This window comes from Malaya genurostris, chromosome 1, assembly GCF_030247185.1.
Source record: "Malaya genurostris strain Urasoe2022 chromosome 1, Malgen_1.1, whole genome shotgun sequence".
NCBI classification, from domain to species: Eukaryota; Metazoa; Arthropoda; class Insecta; order Diptera; family Culicidae; genus Malaya; species Malaya genurostris.
In genome coordinates, this window is record NC_080570.1 from 47,345,159 (window position 1) to 47,362,004 (window position 16,846).

Genomic DNA, 16,846 nt, shown 5'->3' on the forward strand with positions numbered 1-16,846 from the left:
AAACAGCAAAACAAAAATCTAGCGTGAAGTGAATGTTGCACCCAAAATTGTGGCTCAGTAAAAGCTGCACCCAAATCGTGGGGGCACTCGTGTCGATCGATCTGCAAGTGTTAGCCACGCTGATTGAACAAATTTTACACAAACTTCATATGTGAGCCTTGAAGGGTAAGACGAAAATATCTGCGCGTCGCAGTATTGAACAATTTTCGAACTATTATTTTTTTGGCTTCTTACAGCCGAAGAAAAGATATTTTATCCGATGCAAGCTTCTAATGAAAATTGTCATTCAAAAATATAGTATAATTTTACAGATTAAAAGCATTAAATTCACTCATAGTAACCTCTTTCCCTGATGTAACCATTCTCGAAATATTTGGATAAATTAGTTCGGTCAGTTTTCAAAAGATGGCTCTGGCCGTCATGAATATTGAACAGTAAAAGCTGATGTCGATAGTTTCAAGAGGTTAGACATCTGTCAGTAATATTCAATTCGTATTGATTCGAGTTTTGTTTTTAAACTTGTTTTTCACTGTGCTAATTATGAGCAATTTTGTGTTAACGACGCAGCATTTGCGGATAGTTTAAGTTTTCTGTTTTAATTGGAAGAAAATTGCAGCTGAAACGCATCAAACGATTGTGGATGTTTATGGTGATAATGCTCCAACTGAATCATGTAGGGAATGGTTTCGATGTTTCAAGCATGGAGATTTTGGCGTTGAAGACAGGCCTCGTTTTTGACAACCAAAAAAAAAACGAAGATAAACGAACGCAAGAGAAGCTTGCAGAACTATTGGAAGTAATTCAACAAGCAGTTTCTGTACGATTGAAATACATGGAGATGATTTAATAACAAGGCAGTAGGGTGTCTTATGAACTGAAACCGAGAGAAATTAAAAGGTTATTTTTCATTACCGAACACACAACCAAGCAATTCCATAATGGGCGATCGGTATAGGCTGCAATTGATGCATTTGAGCCATATATTACGAGAAGAACGATCGGAATACAACAAAGACATGATAAATAATTATTCTCCTGCATGACAACGCTCGGCCTCATGTCACAAAAGCCGTGAAAAACTATTTGGAAACACTCGCCGTATTCTCCTGATATTGCTCCTTCTGATTACGATCTGGTAGATCATCGGTTTACTTCTTTCAAAAAAAATATAAAATTGGCTTCAAACTTGGATCACCTCAAAAGACGAGACTTTTTTGACGAGATGTAATTCAAAAATCGGCGGAAAGGTGAGGAAAAGCAGTAACTAGCGATGGACGATACTTTGATTATTCCTTAATTTTTTTTTATTTTGAAATACATGCATTTTTTTCACAAAAAACGGACCGAATCAATTTTTACTCCCTAAATAGTAAAAAGTCGAACCTCTCTATCAGCCCAAACGAAATGATTTGCTATATTTAAAACGAACAAAACGACTTGTTATTAATGTCTGGAATTGCTTAATAGTAAATTATTAGGAAGGATGGAGTCATTCTTTCCCTGTCATGCAGTTTTTTTTAGTTTGAAGTAATTTAGACTGGAATAATTTCTCTAAATCAGTTTCGATCTTTTTTCATATTTCGATAGTTTTCCACTTTCCTACAAATTGATGCTTGATAATTATATCCAGTCACGTACCCAGAGGGGGGGGCCCGAGGGGCCCGGGCCCCTTCCGAAATCAAAAACTGATATATAATTATTTAGAAGGTCTAAGACATGTGTTGCAGAAATAACAAGACAGTGAACGTAAACAAATGTAACACAATAACAGTTTCAGTGGAAAAGTTTAAAGTGTCTGTTAAAAACACCCGTAAAAGGCACACCGAGAATTAGGTACATAAGCAATCTTCAGTAACATTTTTTTTATCTTTGGGCCCCTCCCGAAACGAAATCCTGGATACGGGCCTGATTATATCTAATATATCACAACTGCTAAGAAATTACCACAATGTGAACTGAACGCATCTAAGAATAAATATTTCAGGATGCAGAAAGTTAGTTGACAAAATATATAGAATTTTTTATATAAGATAATCAGAATCTAGGTAAATTATTGAGATAGCTTTTGATTATGCGTAGATGAGAATAATTTTAGGTTATTTTTCTCCTAACTTTCTAAGTACAGGAGTCTTTATTTCTACACATCAAAAAAAGAATTTTAACAATATCGATATGATTATGAAGATAACGATGTTACATCGAAACAGGGTATTGAGTACATTACATCACTTTAATTGAATACTGTATATGATTCTGATATGAAATTATGCATCTTTTCGTGTAATATTACAAAGTTTAGAACGATACCGAGCTTGTTGTACATTATATCGTAATCGCTACAATTTTGATGTAATATCACAAATGGGTTGGTGTCGTTCAAAAAGTTGTAATATTACACGAACATATGCATTAATTCCTATTAGAATCGTATACAGTATTCAGTCAAGCTGATGTTATCTACTCAATACGTTGTTTCGATGTAATAACGTGTCATTTATCTGCAATGTTTCTTGAAAACAGAAAATTATTGCATTTGATGTTCAGCACGTATAAATTTTTTTCACATCAATTAGTCACATTGCAATATTTTGCTATGTAGGTGCATCTGGTTTACCGTACAATGTTTTTTTGACCATTTTCAAGTTATTAAGAGATTTCAAGAAGCTGATTGATAAGAAACATTCACTCTTCACTGCAAATTTCAAAAACATTGCATAGCACGGATTAAAACAAGTTTAAATGGATTTATAAGATTATTCGAGTGATGAAATCTATCCTATCTATCCATTTAATTTTACTACATAAGGGATTCTACCCTCGGGTTCTGGAAAAATTTCGTCTACTACCTGTTGTAAACTTCTTCAATCTCTGGATCCAAATAAACAAGCATAACTTTGCAACCACTTTAAATATAAGTTAGGCAGAAACGATTGATGTCGGTCTGTAAGCGAAGATTCTAATTTCGACATTGAAGATAGCTATAAGTAGTAAACAAAACACTTATCGTTCCAGTATACGAAGGAAAAATAATGAAATTATAGGCCCGAACATTTGTGAAATGATAGAAGTTCTAAACACCTTATAAATATTTCAAAACAGCAGGAAATTTTGAAATATAACATGCGATGCTTTTCTAAACTAGGGGAGTTTCAAACATTCCGAATATTTAATAAGCTTAATTATATTGAATATGGTTCTATATAACGTTTTTTTTTAAATAATTCATTGTAAGGCTTGTTCACGGAAAAATTTTGCACCACCCTAAATACATATATCTCTGGAATATTTCATCTGCGCGTGAAATATTTCGCCGATTGATTGACTTGACATTCATGAAATTCAATTTTTAGTGATACTACAAGCTTTTAGATCGAAGATGGCGTCGAAAGAAGAGCAAGTGCTGAAAGTAAATGTGTATGGTCGCAATAAAAATCCGGATCTGTCAGTAAACACTGTCCATAACGTTCTTAAATCTTCCGATACACCTTTGTCGACAGCCCGAAAGACTTAGAACGGAACCACCAGAAGGACGCGAGGGTGAAGCAAATATTACAGAAGAGAACAGATTTTTCGATACGAACAGTTTCTATAGAAGAATAAAAATGTCTCCAACTTTCGTGCGTACTTACAAGCACCGGCAAAATAAGAAGTCGTTTAAGGTGAAAACTGTACCGATAAACTGTATTGATAAACAGAATGTGACGGCTAAAACCCGGACTCGCAAGTTGTCTCGCGAATATTTGACGAAGTTATCCTACGTGATAGCTGTTGTTATTGAGCTGTTTCCCGCAGTGTCTTTATACAGCCATGCAACGGAACGGCGTAGAGAAACATTTCAGGGTGAAGAAAAAAACCAAGTTTCCCAAAAACTATTGGCTTCGGCAGGCAATATGCAGCTGTGGTCGAACAAGCTTCACCAGGCTCATCACTACCGGAACTGTAAACAAGGAACATTGATAACAATATTTTGTGAATTTAAATTATTTTTCATGCACATAGTTGGAGCTGGAAATTAAACTTAAAATTTATTCTCAGTTCATTGTTTTTTAATATACTTTAGAAACGATATTAATGGATTCCTATTTAGTTTTACGTCAATGATGGTTTTCAATCAAGTTTTCGATTCAAATGATGTCTATTTTATAGTATTTTTGATTTACAAATCGTGTAAATTTCATTATTTTGTTCTGTGAAATATAAAATAAATTGGAATATATAATAAAAAGGATATTGGAATGTTCATCGCAACTTTTACTATGTTTTCGATTGTTCTCGACAATTTTCGAATGCTTAAAAATATCAGAGAAGACTGTAATAGCAAGAAATGTTTAAAATATTTAAATTTTGAAAAATACTGTCACTGATAACAGATATCTATACTCCAGAAAAATTGTTCTGTACGTGTTCGCAAAATTTTACACTCTGTTTATATGGGAATCTGGATATCTCTGTTGTCTGTGATATAGCTAACTTCAAATGATGTCAAAAGACCCTTAAATTTATTCTTTGGGCCACAGAAAGTTTGAGATAACTTAGAAACTTTCTGTGATGTTATTATGATATGGATAGTGGAAGCATTTAAAGTTTACGTTAACATTTTTTAAATATAAAAGATTTGAATACGAAAGATTGAAAATGAGGTCAATGAAAACTAGTCATTCAGAATTAAAATTTGACTCTAGATCGTATCGGATCGGTGTATTTGTGCTAGCAAGTCCGCCGTTCTGAAGATGTAAGATAAAACTTCAATGGTGGGTTATTATCTTTGTCGCGCTAATCTGATGCAGCACCATCTTTAAAATATTCACAAAGATCAGTAAATAAAGTTCTATACATATATGTGAGCTCTAGAGAATCTAAAATCTGGAATGATTAAAAAATTTCACACGATTTTCCATTATAGTTCGGTGTAATTGTTTTCAAAAGCGACAAAATCAAGTCAAGTCAAGGAAATTGGATTTCTAAAAATTAGATAATTAGAATTACTTCAAAATGGCTAAAGTTAAAAAATCATTACCTGAGTTGAAAGTTAAATCCGTAGATATCCCCAGAAAGTCGTGGATTTGTTTAATTCTCACCCGTAGAATTTCTCACGCGATTCCTTGCGTAGATCAGTAGAATTTCTCGAAACCCGTCGAAATTAAAAAAAGGCGTTCATTTAAAATTTTACATTAACAGTCGAACAGTGCAGGGAAAATCATGATCAGAATAAGTTCATTTCATTATCACTCTTGAAAAAATCAATTCAAGAGAGTTTCTAAAAGAACTCAGCGACTGAAAAAATCACTTCCGAGTTTTTTATTTACGAAACAAGCATACACAAAACTCTGATCCTCGAAGCTCACAAGTAATTTTTCGAGTTTCTAAGTTATCTTCGAAAGTTTCTAAGTTATCTCAAAGTGTGAATAAATTTAAAGGTCTTTTGACATCATTTGAAGTTAGCTATATCACAGACAACAGATATATCCAGACTCCCATATGAACTGAGTGTAAAATTTTGCGAACATGTTTTGTTAGAGTATAGATATCTGTTATCTGTGACAGTATTTTATGACTTTTGAGTGCGGCAAGTGTTCGTAGTACTATATTTATCAATTTGACATACTGTGATAATGTTTGTGAAAGTTCTTATCCATCTAAAACCTTCTTGAAATATTGGTAACCGATGACATTAGTGAGTTTCTTTTTGTGATCCATACTCGTGGTATCACATTTCATTAATCATTGTAATGAATTATGAAGAAGTGCTTGTTCCTCCAAAAATTACCTGGAGTTTAGATCCTAAGATACTATATACTAAAACATGTGATACCACTTACAATTAATAGGCTTATTGTCAGGCCCGTACCCAGGATTTCGTTTCGGGAGGGGCCCACAAATATAAAATAATGCGTCTAAGTGATGACTATTGTGCCTTTAGTATTTTTTGTTTTATTTTTTATTGAAGAAGGATCTTTATCTATCTATCTTTTATCTATGTGTCAAAGGGAAGGGATCGATTTTTACATTTCTTCTAGTCCTAGTCCCATAGTTAGGATTAGACTTCTAGTTCCGGGAAAGCTGAGTGATGAGTATTAAAACCTTCAATTTCAATGGTGTGTTCTTATAAGCCACGATGTAAGAAGGAAACAAATATTTCGAAACTATTCAGTAAGCTCTTCTAGTTTTGCCAAATTTGTTGTCATTTGGTGGTTTGGTACCTCGTGGGTAGCAAGTTTGTGCAGAGTGCACATGACTTACTTCTAGTTTTTACGTTTCGTCTTCGACTCATCAGTGCATCAGCAGATTATGTTGAACTGCTGATGCAAAACCCCCGGATCAACATAATCCGCTGAGCAGACGTAAAGTTAATGCATTTTGTAAAATACTTGTTTGCGCCGAAGCGCTATGTCTAACCTGACGTGCCGAAAGAACGAAACAAATTCGACGGCATACTGACCGCAAACAGATTTTCGTCATGATGAGTCGAAGACGAAACGTAAAAACTACAAATTTGTTGGTTATTTGTCGAACAGATGGTCAAGCCGATTTTAACAAATTTATATTCAAATGAAGTGCCTTATAATCCCACGTGATCCTGTTTAATTTCATCAAGTCAACTTCCGTGTCTGGATCAGAGATGCCTGCAGATTTGTTTGTAAATCAGCAGCTTTATAAAATAAGCTGTAGACATGTTCCAGTTGCAGACTTTTTTGTAGACTTTTGAAAATCACGTTTTTAGAAGACGTTTCTAAAAATTTACCGATTTTTTAAATTGCTGCGATTTTATTTTTGTTCGCTATAACAATTCCGTGCTTCATTCTTTGAAGAAAATTTGGAGTTCGCGGACTTTCTTTCGAGTTTAAATTTTTGAATATATTTGAAATTTTACAGGGTGATGAGTATAAAATTTAAAAATAAAGAAAAATTTTCTTAGTAGCATTCAAAAACTCCAAAACGGAACTCACATAAATTTCTCAGAGCAACATCCAGCGGCAGGACATCTTTTTCATTCGCAGAATCTTGCTAAAACTATGATATGTTTGCTCAGTACTTCATCTTCATCCATTTCCTTTAATTTTGACATTGATTTTAATCACTGAAACCCGACTTTTGAGCCTCGAAAATAAATTCAATTGCAAAAAGAAGCGGGTTATTTAAAACTGGTTGGTAAAATCTTCTACTTAGCACATCTTGTTAGTTGATAACCAAAAAACTCATTTCTGTTCCTGATTCCGGATATAAAGGTTAAAAATCCCAAAATGGAAATTACTTTACTTCGATTTCGGGAGGGGCCCGGGCCCCTTCGGCCCCCCCTCTGGGTACGTGCCTGCTTATTGTAGAGGCTCTGGGTCAAATAAAATAAAAATCGATATCAAGATAAAAAATCTTTTGGAAAAAATAAATGTTGTTTTGCCTGAATATAAAACACTATTCATTGAGTATGAGACACTATTCTTTTCAAATGAGAGCATGGTTTTTGTTGGAAGTGTTCTCATATTAATACATAAGCTAGCTGCGTTTGATGCAAATAGAAAAAGCTTTAGAAATAACAGGTTTTTTCCTAACAAATTAGAATAAAAATATTAATAATGAAAATGGTGAAAATATTGGAAGCTTTTTTGTTCACATATTATTTATTTTGCATCGATAACGGCGTTTCAACTGCTCCAATTGTTTGCCAACATTCCCAGAGGTAAACAATGGCAGATGGAATCAGAAAATTTCGTTGGAACCATTTCCTTTACATTTTTTCGGTCTTAAAAATCATCGGAGCTGCATAAAAGCATTTAGTCACTTTTGAGTAAATATACCCTGTGCTGATTCAGTTTTGCTTGTTGGTTCAAAAGTTTTATCACTCTTATTTCAAAAGTTTATATTTTCTAATGCAATTATTTCGAAATCAGAAGAACTTTCAACTGCAATTTTTTTTTCAACTAAAAGTTTTTCTGGTTGAATTTATTACTTTTTGATTACTTAATGTAGTGAATATGTTATCATATGTCATATATCAGATGACATCAAATTTTTTCAAACTTTGAATATATCCTAATTCAATCTTTATGATAGAGCGCGGTCGAATTTCATTATCGATCGATATTTTCATAGTTTATGTGAATCAGTCGATAACGAATATAGAAATTAAATTTTTAAAATATGTTGAACAATGAGATTTTCGAAAAATTCATACTTATACTAACCAATGATATTCGCATGACATTACCACTAAAGTCTTTATCAAAATTATTCCATTAAACAACTTTTATGTACTAGCATTCTGCTAGACAACGCAATTTTTGCTCTCGAAATAATGTCACCGAACCCATCGAGCATTTCTCGCGCCACCAATAGGAAACAGAAGTGCGCAAGTAATACTGAAAATGCTGAAAAGTTTATGTAACCTTTTTCAAATTTCGGTTAGTTTGGCAAAATCGTATTAACTCTTTTACAACCCAACAAATCGTGTGGTAAGCCCACTGCGCTCAAACGCTGAAAATATTCCTGGTTTCTATGTGTCGGTTTTGCTTGTTATGCTTTGTGCGACGATTCGTTTAATTCCGGTGGTTGAAATTTTGCGCGCACTTTCTGGGACTACATTTCACCATAATTTCTGGAATAGGTCATTTTTAAGGTAAGTGTATTTGGGAAGAAAGAGCAACTATTAGCTTCCAAATAATTTTTGATTTCATATTATTGCATGCGAAACCTAACCAAAAAATAGAAATGAGATATGTTCAAATTTAATTAAAAAATTTTCTATGCAATACGTTGATTCGGGTAGTTTCACCCTCGATTCTGACTGAACAAATATTATCGCTTTGAAACATAGCGAACTTTCAATGCATGAGTTGCACAGTTGCTACTTATGGCGTTTTTCATTGAAAAACACTGGTGGTGTGGATTGCTCTGGTTTTGCACTTTCGAACAGAAGTGCAATTTTTGGACGGTGTTTTATTGTAATTTCTGCTCCAAAGTTCAAAACCAGAACAATCCACGCCAACAGTGTTTTACAATGAAAAACGGCATTAAAATATTTTCAGCAACAGGAAGCTTGATGCACATCAAACAAACAAAGTACACTTTGACAATCACAATCAAATTTGGGATTGTCAGAACAAATAAAAAAATGCAACGCACTCACCATATTGACTTGATCGTCCAAAGGCTCGTACAGGATGTAGTCGGCGATAAACGATGCCACGTTCTGCCAGGAACCGATCAGTTCCGGAAAGAGAAAGATCGAAGGACGCAATGTGGTACACACGAACTTTTGCACTTCACACTCGTTCGGCAGGGCCAGTACCAGTGGCTTGCGATGCGGAAACTTTTCCTTGTACTGACGGCGGAAATTCTCCGCGAAAAGCAACAGCAGCTTTTCCTTAGAGGTAAGCCGTTTGTAAGAATCGGGAAAGTTGCTAATGCCCTCGAACACGGGTGTTTCGTTCTCCGGAAAACACGTATCGATTAAACCGAGTTTGGCCTTCACACCAGCCAAACTGTCACTCGCGATAGAAACGGAACTGACAGACGTTCCCTGAGGATTCGGTTGTATCTGCGGAGCCGGTGGCGGTAAACGACGATCGCGAGCTACGGCGCGTTGATTAGTTAATTTCCGACGAAGCAGTTCCGATATGCTTTGCGGCACATTTTCAAAGGATAAATTCGACATTGTTCAAAAGTTTAGACACTGGAAATTCACTATTTAAAACAAATAATACTCGTATCAATTCAATCAAAGACGCTACTGTCGAGACAGTTTGAGTAAACAAACAAACAAAAAAACAAACAAACCGTTATTGCCTTGACAACGTATGGACTAGGCAACCAAGGAAACCAACGCTGGTTGGTAAGCGGTCGGGTTTGTGAGAAAATGGGATGTACTCGTCTAGCACACGGAGCAGGTCCATTCGTGACGAATCACGCCCAGGCACAACGACAGCTGGTTCGCTCGCCCTGGCACATGGCGCACGCGAGTGAGCTTTCTCGGCAAGGAAAGATTTCGATGATCGGTCTACTGACGATGACGAGGAACCTGATTTAGTTCAACGGGGCATTAAACCCGTTATACTATCCGATTACAATACCGTTCAATGTAAAAGATTTATTATCATTGCATAAATTCATGGAGTTCTTTGTGATTATCAGAATCATAATCGTAATTATCCCTGCAACTAAAAGAATATTATTAGGATCTATTCGGTCCTTAAAATTTACTGCTCAAGTTATTCCAGTTGGAAAATGTAGTCTCAAGTTCAATAGTTTTCAGCATTCAGCGGGTACTTTTTAGATGTAGATTTTCTTTCATTCAAATAATTATACAATTTGTTTACTGCTGTTAGATTCTATTTCAGAAATAGTGAGTTTGTCTGGAGGTGGTCTAGAGAAAGTACCGTTGTTTTGTGAGTGTAGATGATTTCTAGTTCAGTTTTTCGCTAAGCTTACCGTAGTGAACAGGTTTGCTCGAGTCCCGACCTTTAAAGATCCTTAGGCTGTGAACCATTTCGCGGTTAATTTTAACTTTTGGTTGAAATCTGACACTCGAGTGGTTATTTTGATGTTGTCAAAAATAACCCTGCTAGAAAGCATACAATATTATTATTATTATTATTATTATTATTATTATTATTATTATTATTATTATTATTATAATTATTATTATTATTAATATTATTATTATTATTATTATTATTATTATTATTATTATTATTATTATTATTATTATTATTATTATTATTACTATAATTATTACTAAGTTGCTTTATTTATATTTGGTTTTAACCTTAAGGTAATAATCCGAGATTGTTTTACTAAAAAAATAAACATGAATAAATAAATGAAAACAGTTTACGGAACCCTGTCTTCCAGAGCAAATGGAAGACTGTGAATCTATAAACGTAAACGAAATTATTGCTAATGCTTCAGTCTTACATAAGATTCGTCAGATTTTGCTTGTTGACAGCAAGTGTTACGCAAAAAGTTACAACAAAAATTCCGACAGGTTTGAAGCTGCTTGTTAACGTTTCGTGGGACCTTAAGGTTGCTGTCAGAGTGGACGCGTTTTGCGGAGCGGATCAAAGCGATTCAACGCGATGCATTTGTAACATTTGATCAAAGCAAAACCTGTCAGAGTGAACGCGATGCGGTAAAAGTTCATTGCATCGAAACGTCCCGCATCGTACCGCGGTGGTGGTGAGCTCGCTTCGTCCGCGTCCCTAGTAGCGATTCGTCAGTAATGCTATTGTTTTTCATTAGTTTATATCACATAGGAAACTTAAATTGTGTTGTAATCTCATAATCAAATCCATAGTTTATGTCGTATGTACGCGAAAGTGATGCTAACCAACCTAACCCACACATTTTCTTACTAAACAGGATGCTTGATTTAGTGGTTTATAAGACCAACTAGAGATCTTTCCAATGAAATGCAGATTTGAAAAGAGAGAACGAATTAATTAGTCTGAGTTAGTTATTGGTGTATGTATCGAGTATGAAACTGAAATAAATCACATTAATTTTTAATCATTAAAAAATGATTTCGATTGAACGAACTTGTTGAGATTTAAAAAAAATATATAAGATTCGTACTGCCATAATTCAACAATGTTTTAACTTTGGTTGTTTTGTTTTAACAAAACTTTCGTTTCGTTCTACATACATGTTTAAAAATATTAATTTTTTATTGCCTATGAAATAACCGTATTTATGGAAAAAAAATTAATTTGTCGAGAGAACTCTTTATTATCAATTTATTTAAGCTCCTAAAAATAGTATTATCTGACTAGGTTCGTTTTCTATTTTCATGATGTTTATAATCTTCAGAACTACAATTTGATGGAAAAAATCATCTCTCGGAAAATACATGAAAATTACTATATTCATAGTGTAAATAATTCTGCCTAACATGATTAATAAGCTCACTCTAGATAACCGATTGTAGGTCTTTATTTAGATAATACGTCATACTTCAAACTATTACAAGAAAAACCAATGATTTTTTCAGGTAGCCAGTTTCCATGATAAACTTATTCGAATATATTGGTTTGAGAGCAGGTTTCAAAATAGTTTTTCATCGCGCTTAATGTACCTTTTTTGTTCTACAATAGTTCAATCGGTAGTTATATTATGAATTATCTATTCATCGTTAAGACAAGAGTGGAAAACTTCTCAAATAAATGATGTGCCAGATTTCCTGACAGCCGGTTGTCTGTTGTTTTAAGAATTCTGGAAGTTTATCGTTTCGTGCACCGTATTTGATTCACCGTATCACCGTATCATCATTTTTGCGTTTGAGTCTCTCGAAATAATGATTTGACGAAAAACTTTTAAAATCCAATCTGAAAGTGAGCACTTAATCTGATTATTTTCACTTTCGTTCATTAGGTATAATGCAATTGGCAATCTTCCTTCTTTACTACCTTACGTTATGGCCGAGGCCATCATCTTTCCACCTTATCAGAAGCAATTTTTGAAAACATAACCAATTACTTACTAGTTGTAAATAAAAGTAAGCATAAACAAATCTTTATTCGCAGATAGAACATCAGTGTTAATGTCCTTAACATACTCTTTTATATAAGTTCTATCCTCTTTTTAGAATTAACACACAATCAGGATATTATTTTTATTTTGAAAAAAACAATCAATACCATTATTTAATAGATTTTAACTTGATCATTATTCAATTTTTAATCCACGCTATCAAAAATCTGTACAAATCTGTATTTTGTGAGAAAAATTAATCTGTATATGTGGCAACCCTGGTCACTCGTTACTGAACTAACGTCTGCAGGGAGCATTAACAGAATTTCAATTTTCATTCTTTCATCGATGTATTGATAATCTTGGCTATAAAGAGTGAATAAATGACAAATCGACGTAATTAAACCTCAGAACCTCTTTGGAAACCAAAACTACTACAAATTCGAGCATTAACTGGTAAAAGTCATCGTGAAACCTTTTTCTGTCATTTTCGATTCTCACAGCTTCGGTTGAATATCGACACTGCATACTATGGGATTTTCACTGAAAACCGCAAATGACTGAAAGGCAAATGAAAGAAAGAGTACAATTTTGAAACTACTTTTCCGCTTATGTCAATGACTGGACTAGGATTTCATTCTAATAGTCTGCAAGCGAAGCTGAGAGTGACATTATTTTTGGGCACTTTCGTCTATTTTGAGTCAATAACTTTTATTAGCTCTGCTCCTAAGCATCATTTTTTGATTCATTGTGCATTTTCATTCATTCGGTCAATCATGAAGTACAACTACGAGCGGTATACTTCAGCTCAGCTAAAAACGTTCCGCATCGTATCGTGTTCCGCGCTCACTCTGACAGCGCTCTAAGAAAGAAGAATACATTGAAAAGAAAAGTTTAAAGTTTTTTTTTAAATTGGAAAACTAACCAAAAAATCAAGTGAAATGAAACGTATCTTCAATGTTTAGCGGAAAATATTTAGTTTAAGTTGTAATAACAAGGTTAAAATAAAAATATTCCGGTAAACATACAAAATACGATTGGTGTTTTAGTCTTTGTTAAGACGTAGAGCCGCCTTGAGCTAGTTTCAAGTGTGATCAGTATCTAACGGAGAAGCAGATTGAAAAATTGACATGCGAATGCAACTATGTAATGAAAACCGAGGAAAATTTTACCGCTGAGACGGGATTCGGTCAATTTTTCAAAACCCCGTCACATGCTAGACTATTTCGTTTTGTCTACTGTGAACCAAATGGATCGAACGAATGATTCTGTATTTTTTATGTTTATTTTCTTTTGGTTAAAATTCTGGATTTGAACGGGTTTTTGCATTTCAAAAACAACCCGAATTTTCAACTTACGATTAGGTTTTTTGGGATATGGATATTTTACACAGAAACTAGTGGAGAGACTTCGAACCATGTTTTGTTATGAAGAATGAACGATGACAAAGTAGCGAAGCTCCAATTATCCGGTCGGTGAAACCAGCAGTCCTGAGTAACCTTTATCGATGAGTTTGGCTCTTGGATGTTTTAAAAATGTTGAGTGTTTTCTTAGATACTAGTTTTGGATTTACCACAAACAATCAGCCTTGAATCGAATTGGTCTGTCCGTCCATGCAAATTTCATGGTTGGCCACACTGAAAACTTGTGCAATGTTCCATACAAATCGCTGTTTGTGAAGTCTAATACTATCTTACCCATTCCTGGCATTTCTTTAAAATATATAAAAAAAAATTACAATTCAATTTACCTACTTTAAGGGCAATTTACAATCTTAGAAAAACAGCCATTGTTGCAAAACGCAAAAGCATTTCTCCTCACTGTCGTTTGACGGAAAATTGAAAAGAGAAATATCAGTTTATTCGATACAATTTTCTTAATAAACAGATGTGTTTAGGAGTTTTATCTATCAGTAGCGGAGAAAACTTTTTTTGCGAATTTCTACAATGGCGGTAACATTGTAAGTAGAACCTTAAAATGATCCACAAGATGAGTTCTCGGTTGATTTTTCAAAAGGCCGTAAAAGCAAGTGACAGTTTCTCTTTGTTTACTTTCTCTTTCGATTATTGTGATGTGAATATAAAGAATTTTTTGGATTTAACAGTTCTGTTTGAAAGTTGAAAGTTTCGGGTATCATTTAAAGGTGGTTTCCACCTCTTAGTAACTGATAGAAGAGAAAGTAAACAAAGAGAAACTGTCACTTGCTCTTACGGCCTTCTGATAAATCAACCGAGTTTTCATTTGTGGGTAAATATGATATATTTACAATAGGTAAATTACCCTACCACACGCGTTCGGAATAACGTGCCGAAAGCTTTCACCATCAACACCAACTTATGATGGATTCTACACACACTACGATTTTCCACCACAGCTTTGACTTTTCAGCTTCACTGTGCGCAGCAGTTTGCTCATAGCCATCAAGCTCTACAGACATTCTCCGTGTACGAGTGATCGCCGCAACCTTGAGGAGCTGCAAGAGCGGGTGTGCTGCTTTTACACTCATCGAAGTTTCTCTATTGAAACGTCAAACTAGAAACTGCAGATCGTTGTTTACATTGGCGTTTAGTTGATCGATTAGTGTGGTGTGTTGTTCTAGGAGAAAAGTGTGATAATTTCCTGCTTTTGTTTGACCACTTCTCCGGTATGGCAAATGAAAAGAAAAGTGATCCGGATGTAGGAAAACAAAAGCAAATAAACGACAAGAAAGTCATCCCGACCAAATCTGCGAGCACGAAAGTTAATCAGTAAGTTTCTTCTAGTTTCATGGTAAATATTTATATGAAACAAGCTTCTATAGTGATTCATAATTTATTAAGCTGAATTTCTGGTTTGAAATTGGAATTAAAAAACCGCGCGCTTCACAAAACTTTTTGGTAAACCAATATCTTAATGATCGCGACTTTACGCAATAGCTGTGAAGATGTTACGTGTACAAATAGTTTGAGCCAGTATAGACCCTCGTCCATTGTAAGAATTAGAGTCAAACAAGACCGGTTTCTTTTTTGTGAATGCGAATGACATTTGAATGAGCACGAAGGTAATTTGTCATCCATCTTCCCACAGCAATTGGTGGATTTTGTTTGGTGCGATCTTCGTACTGACGGTGGGAACCAGATTCTACAATGTAACTCTACCGGATCATGTGTGCTGGGATGAGACACACTTCGGAAAGATGGGTAGCTGGTACATCAACAGGACGTTCTTTTTCGATGTGCATCCACCGCTGGGGAAAATGTTGATCGGACTGTCGGGTTACCTGACCGGGTACGATGGGAATTATCCGTTCGATAAACCGGGAGATAAATATAACGGAACACACTACGAAGGGATGAGAATTGTAAGTACATATTGGAACACAATTTCACGCTTCAGAAATATGTTGGAAAATAATGCAAATCTGCAGTCACAGTCGTTAACACAGTTTAACGCTCTTCCTGTTTACAGTTCTGCACCGCCCTGGGAGCGGCCGTAGTCCCGATGTCATTTCACACCGTCTGGGACATGACGGGATCGTTGGCCGCATCCGGATTTGCTGCGGCTTACATCCTGTTCGACATCGGAATGCTAATTCTGAATCGATACATTCTGCTGGATCCACCGTTGATATTTTTCATGACGGCTTCCGTTATGGGAATGGCACGTGTCACGAAGTTAACCCGAGAGGCCCGAAGTTTCACGGTTACCTGGTGGAGTTGGCTCAGTTTTACCGGTGCCATGCTGGCCAGTACAATCAGTGTAAAGTTTGTCGGGCTGTTCGTTGTGCTGCTGGTTGGATTACACACGGCTAGTGATCTCTGGGACGTGTTGGGCGATCTGACGAAACCGATTTCCTACACCGTCAAACAACTGCTGGCACGAACGTTAACCCTAATAGTACTGCCAATTATTCTGTACGCCACCTTTTTCTACATTCATCTCGAAGTGTTAAACCAAAGCGGCAGCGGCGATGGATTCTACAGTTCCGGGTTTCAATCGAACCTGGTCGGAAATTCACTCTACAATGTGTCAATGCCTCGCCAGGTGGGTTATGGCGCCGTAATCACACTTAAAAATCACAAAACCGGCGGAGGATATCTTCACTCCCATAATCACCTTTATCCGAAAGGATTCGGCGCCCGACAGCAACAGGTTACCACCTACAGTCACAAGGACGATAACAACAAGTGGCTGCTGAAGCCACATAACAAACAGAGCTTTGATAATGTCACACTACTCAAGCACGGCGATTTGGTTCGTTTCGAGCATGTTGCAACGAAGCGAAATTTACACTCACATCGGGAGCAAGCACCCGTTACGAAAAAGCACATGCAAGTAACGTGCTATGGTGAGGTTGGTATACATTTTTATAGCGTGGACACAAACCCTCCCCCAGTTTGGGTTCGGA

General features: G+C 35.5%; 2 protein-coding genes across 2 annotated transcripts in view; one reads left to right on the top strand and one right to left on the bottom strand.

The window, feature by feature from the left end:
• Positions 1 to 908: 908 nt before the first annotated feature.
• On the bottom strand, positions 909 to 9,649 carry LOC131425842 (coiled-coil domain-containing protein lobo). The gene is made up of 2 exons (XM_058588063.1): positions 9,122 to 9,649; positions 909 to 956 (listed from the first exon to the last, which is right to left on the bottom strand). Exons 1-2 carry the CDS (start codon positions 9,647 to 9,649, stop codon positions 909 to 911), a joined length of 576 nt encoding a protein of 191 aa, XP_058444046.1.
• Positions 9,650 to 14,879: 5,230 nt separating this feature from the next.
• The window catches only part of LOC131438828 (protein O-mannosyl-transferase 2), a 48,168-nt gene continuing 46,201 nt past the window's right edge, over positions 14,880 to 16,846 (top strand). Inside the window, exons 1-3 of the mRNA XM_058609152.1 lie at positions 14,880 to 15,206; positions 15,526 to 15,799; positions 15,907 to 16,791. Coding sequence (XP_058465135.1) covers positions 15,106 to 15,206; positions 15,526 to 15,799; positions 15,907 to 16,791 — 1,260 coding nt within the window. The 5' untranslated portion in view covers positions 14,880 to 15,105. The remainder of the gene's footprint in view (positions 15,207 to 15,525; positions 15,800 to 15,906; positions 16,792 to 16,846) is intronic.

Bases quoted from the DNA above. Each gene is read 5' to 3' on its own strand.
- LOC131425842 (XM_058588063.1), bottom strand. From the start codon at position 9,649: ATGTCGAATTTATCCTTTGAAAATGTGCCGCAAAGCATATCGGAACTG. The intron at 957-9,121 runs GTGAGTGCGTTG...CATCAATTGCAG, and splicing joins TGGACGATCAAGTCAATATG to CCTATACCGATCGCCCATTA.